Source organism: Gossypium raimondii, chromosome 1, assembly GCF_025698545.1.
Source record: "Gossypium raimondii isolate GPD5lz chromosome 1, ASM2569854v1, whole genome shotgun sequence".
NCBI classification, from domain to species: domain Eukaryota; kingdom Viridiplantae; phylum Streptophyta; class Magnoliopsida; order Malvales; family Malvaceae; genus Gossypium; species Gossypium raimondii.
The window spans coordinates 27,318,210-27,323,683 of NC_068565.1; the positions used below are offsets into that span (position 1 = coordinate 27,318,210).

Here is a 5,474-nt window from a genome sequence, read left to right on the forward strand (position 1 = left end):
TAATCTCAAGTATACATGCCTCCTCCTTCTCAGGTGTATCAAGATCAAGGAGGAAATGCTTGTTTTAATGGGTATACTTTTGGATGAAGATCACAAAAGCCTGGTCAAGGTAGCTCTCATCATGAGAGTGAAGAATTTGATCCCACTCGTTATTCCACAATGTGCTGAAAATGAGTTGTACCACAATATGCAAAGTATGATTTTTTTTAATTATGACATTTTAAAAATTTTCAAATTTATTACAAATGATGAATGTTTGGCATTGAATATGAATTTCCTATGTTAGTTGCTAATAGTTAATACATCATTCCTAAATACTCATAACTAAACATATTTTAATGATACAAATATTTTACTATAATGATAAAAAATTGTATTCTCATATAAATAAAAGTTTATAAGTGTTCACAAATCATTCTAAAAATATTTTTTTATAAATATAATTTTAATTGTTACATTTTACAATACGGTGTGCGATATTAAAAAAATTTCACAATCGCAATACCAAAAATGATCATTACAGTATCCATTATACCGGCAAATGCAATAAACACTACGTGATGGAAAAACACGACCCTTCTTGGATTGTACAGCATGGGTGAGAGAAAGTTATCATTGAATCCAACAATAAAAGCATCATTGATAGTTTGGCACTAATGGACTTTCATTCCAAGAAACCTTTGCCATTTGCAAATCAACAGCTGATTGGCTTGCTAGTAGAACGAAGAAAGGTTGCCACCCTGAGAGATTTGTAATGACTTTTATGAAATGAAGTGGAGTGAATTATGAAAAAATGAATTTGAATACTTGAAAAAGAAAGTTAAATATCCCACCGATTTTCAGACAAATTTGATTATTTTTTCATTTTAAAAGTTCTCAACACCCTAAATATATATTTAATAAATTTTACATATTATCAAATAAATTTGTTATCAACAAGTGATTAGAATAAGTGAAAGTAAATTTATTCTCAAAGTATTTGGATTAAGTTCAAATTCTAGAATCAAAATTGTTAAAAAACTTTACTTAATGCCACTCTAATTTGCAAAATTAAGTTCAAATCATAAAACAGGTGAGGCTACGTGTGATTAAAATTTTTTACTAAATTCATAATAATTTACTTTAAAACTTTTATTTGATTACATGGATGTAACGGTGACAAACTTTGATGAAAAGTAATAATCAAACTAAAGTTTTTAATTTGAGAAAAGCAAAAACTTAATTAACCTTTTTTTTACCTAAAAACAAATGCAACAAAGGCCCAAAACATACATAAGGCATGTTGATATGCAGATGCCCTGAATTGAGTAATTTGATCGAATCTTTAGTCGTACAAGAATGAACCTAAACCGTCTATTTAAAACAATACTTAAAACTACTCAAAGTCATTCCCCAACTCATAAATAAAAGAAAACTACTCAAAGTCCCTCCCCAACTCAAAAATAAAAAGATAGTACTTTTCAACACATTTAAACTCACATTACTCGTACTTATATTTATATTTTGATTGTCCTGTACTTGTTACACTTAAAAAACAAAGAAAAATACAAGTAGTGGTATCAGTAATTCCAAACTAAAAAAATCTAATACTTTTTTTCCCTCCTTTTAAGGATGTGAGTTGGACGAACAAATAAGCTTGACAAAAAATACAAGTTTGTTCCTCACAGATCATTGTAGCATGTTTACTACCCAATTCCATACATTTTAAATTACATTAATCGCTGCTCTTTCTCAGGTATCTTCAATGATCATATTGAGACCCCGAAAACCAAAAATGAAAAGAAATAATAATTCCACTCCGATTCATCAGCTTGACTGTAACCATATTGTCTTGCTCTGTCGCATCCGCCAGTTTTTCCCATGTCATTTCTCGATGCTCTTCCACCTCTTGGGCTTGGCCTCTCTCTCTTCAAATTTTCTCTGACAATCCAATTCATCGGCTAGACTGTAACCATATTGTCTTCCCCTCTATGCGCTGCTGCATCCACCAGTTTTTTCCATGTCATTTCTCGTTGCTCTTCCACCTCTTGGGCTCTGGCCTCTTTTTCTTCAAATTGTCTATGACAATCATCCAATAACTCGGTGTCCATTTCCATGAACATCTTTTTCACATTCGCAGTCAACCCATGAATTGCTTAGTTCCAATGACTTTGGATGTTCTTCTCCAATGCATTGAAGATGATAGGTAATATCGCCAGCTGATTTTGGGCAATTAAGCTCAAGATGTGCTCATTATTCCACAAGAAGAGGGCCCTTTCGGCAACCTACAGTACAAATGGTCTTTAGGAAGAATTCTGAAGAAAAGCAAACAGTCAACAATTTTGCAGCAACCTATTCCCTCCAACAAATACAAATTGCTACCAGCACAGTAGAAACCTTACTAATAAAAAGTAAATACCCAAGAACTCCAAATGTTCCATTATATCCACCTTTGCAAAATGTAATCCATTGTGTGAAACTTAGCTAAGACAAGAACCGATTAAGCACTATTCAACCAATGGCATTTAAGGGAAAATGCCAAAAAATGGCTAAAGTAAAAGAAAAAAAGAATTAAAAAGATGTAGGAGATAAAACAATAAAGGCATAATCACCAAAATGAATATTCAAATTACAATGTGTAGAATCTACAGGAAAGAGGGGTTGTAAAGCAATCTATGGAACCAAGCAGGAAACCAGTAAATGAACTTGAAAAGAACATTATTCAAGAAACTGTTACTCAGATTTTGGTTTAAATGAAGTCAATGTGTGCATCTATGACAGAAAAATGGAATGCAAGAACTTCCAAATCAACCACAAGTTGATGCTGGGACCAACATATATTTGTTCATAAACTCTAATATTACTGTTCATTGTGTAACCTCGAAGTCACAGTGCTTGCCAATAAAAACATTATCTACAGATAGAAGCTAGTAGAAAAACCAATGATGCAAGACATTATATAATACAAGAGCAACTTTTCTTTTTAACCTCCTTTTGACCGAATCTCAGACAACAGAAAACCATGACGAAGAAATTGAAAAAGAACAGGTAGGCTACACCATGGGAGAAAACTTAGGGTGAGTTTGGATGGGCGGTGTATTTACCTGCGGTTAGTGTAAAAACAGCGGTGGCGGTGAGATTAGGCACTGTAGCGATACTGTAGCGTGAGACAAAAAGTAAACTAAACACACCGCACCGCACCCAATCGCCCATCCAAACCCACCCTTAAACTAGTACCTTACAATCGGACAATGAACAGAAAGGGAGAAGCCACTGGAACATAAAGTAGAAATGTCTAAGGTTCGAAACATATAGCTCTGACTTCTTAATTTTTCTTCAAGTACCCCTGTCCAATACCATGTCTGATACAGTTTTTTTTTTGACTGCATGTCCAATACAGTTTTGAACACTCCAAATACATGGAAAAGCTTTAAAATTTTGAAGAAACCTGTGTTGGATACAGACTCATATCTGACACTTGTACTTGAGTCCAAGTAACATAGTTCAAAACCATGCAAAATCCATCACAAATTTCCAAAAACATATCAGAAATGAGTAACACAATGCAGCGCTTTACTAGAGTGCCAAGAATCCCGTTCCACATTTAGAATAGTAAGAACTAACATGAAAAGTTAAAGGAGAAACATCACAAGCTGATAACAACTAAGCATCAAAATCATTGTTAACCCAATTCTAGCAACAAATCCACATTCCACAATTACGAAAAATAATGGACGAAAACTCAAACAACTGGAATTCTTTAAACCCAAAATGACATAGTGAAAAGAGAGTCCCTTATATGTTACCTGAAAATGAGGGCTATTGAGACAACGAGCAATCTGTCTGAAAAGAGGAACCACACATCGTTGGAACTCAGCAGACTGCGTTGCTTCAAGTACTTCTTCAAGTTCTCCTAGGAAGAGAAGTTCCTTTTGACAATTAGTCAAAGACCAATACTTCAACAACCCTTTTATAACCGTGTCAGCCAGCTTATAATCCTTCTCAACAAACTGAATAATACAATAAGACAACTGCTGGTGATACACTCCCACAGGTTTCGGCTTATGCAAAGGGATCAATGCTCTCACAAGGAACAACTTATGTTCCTCTTTCATGGGCAAAGCAAAGCCATTGATAATACTTCCAAGAATCTCCAAAAGCTCCCCAATCCCGCTATGCCTCTCTGTTTCGTATATAAACCTAAAGAAAATATTATTTATGGCTTTCCTAATAAACGGACGATGAACCATGAATTTACCATAAATCCTATGGAGAATTGTTTTTAAAAACTCTCTTTCCCTGTGGTCCTCCGAATCAAACAAATCAAGCAGCTTCAAAACGAATGAATGATCAATGAATCTCTTTGCAACCTTAGTGCCCGTATCTGAAGATACGACATATCTCAAAAGAAGCTCGTAAACAATATGTAAATGCGGCCATGAGGGTTCCAAATACCCTTCATCTTCTTCAGGATCCATCGCTACTTGGCCCGTGTTCTCGTGAGACGCCGGAGGGAGGCACCGGAAAATGTTGACTCCGATCATTTTAATCATTTCTTCTTGACACCTCTCCATGATTTTGCTTGAACCAGATTGAATGAGATTGACTAGTTCCAGCAGTGTTTGCCGCTTGATTTCTTTTTCTCGGGCCGATTTCAAGGTATCGCAGAAATCGAATTGGAAGCAACAAATCTGTAATTTTCTCATGAACAAATTCTGCCTATCAGAAACGGGGACGTCGCGGAATAACGGCAAGGGTTCCATAGTAGCCATCAGCGGTGGAGCCATAGGGACGTCAGAATTTCGGGATAGAGCAGCGACGGCATTGGAGTTTGGACCCGACCCGTATAAAGATGCATCCGTTGAATCCAATTTGGAATGCTTCCGCTGTCCTCCTTTGATAATTTTCTTAAACATTTTGGAAACCTAATAAAGATTATGTTGACTAATCGCGCTAGGGTTAAGCAAAGGTTTCAATGGAAGAAAGAAAATCCACTAATGGATCTGAATGATTTTAGATTAGGGAAGAGAGTGGGGGATTTCCATCAGTCTTTTGTTCCCCAAATGATCGAATTTTAGCAACGTCGATTGACCGCCGGAATGTGATCAACTGATATGACGGTTGTGCTGTTCCGGCGACCATTCGGACAGTCTGAATTTAATGAAAACAAAAAATACAAGAGAGGGTAACGAAAGTGAAGGGTAATTAAGGGAAAGAACTTTTTTTGATGAAAATAATAATATAAATGCCTTCTAAATAGTTGGGTATTGCATCATTAGTTACTGTAATAAATTTTTATTTTTATCACTTAACTAAAAGTTATAATTTTATCATTAAATTTTTTTAAATTTATTTTTTGGCACACTTTTAATTAGTGTAATAATTATTTTAATCTTCAAATTTTATATTTTTTTAAATTTGATTCTAGTTCCATATAAATATTATTTTAAAAAATTCTATATAAAAATTTTAGAAAAATAAAATCTAGAAAATGT

At 34.6% G+C, this 5,474-nt stretch overlaps 1 protein-coding gene across 1 annotated transcript; it reads right to left on the reverse strand.

Moving 5' to 3' along the window:
* Positions 1-1,457: 1,457 nt before the first annotated feature.
* Positions 1,458-5,192, reverse strand: LOC105785505 (serine/threonine protein phosphatase 2A 57 kDa regulatory subunit B' beta isoform). Its single transcript, XM_012611603.2, has 2 exons — positions 3,786-5,192; positions 1,458-2,264 (listed from the first exon to the last, which is right to left on the reverse strand). The coding sequence occupies exons 1-2, from the start codon at positions 4,893-4,895 to the stop codon at positions 2,136-2,138; spliced, it is 1,239 nt and encodes a 412-aa protein (XP_012467057.1). The 5' UTR covers positions 4,896-5,192; the 3' UTR covers positions 1,458-2,135.
* Positions 5,193-5,474: the final 282 nt, after the last annotated feature.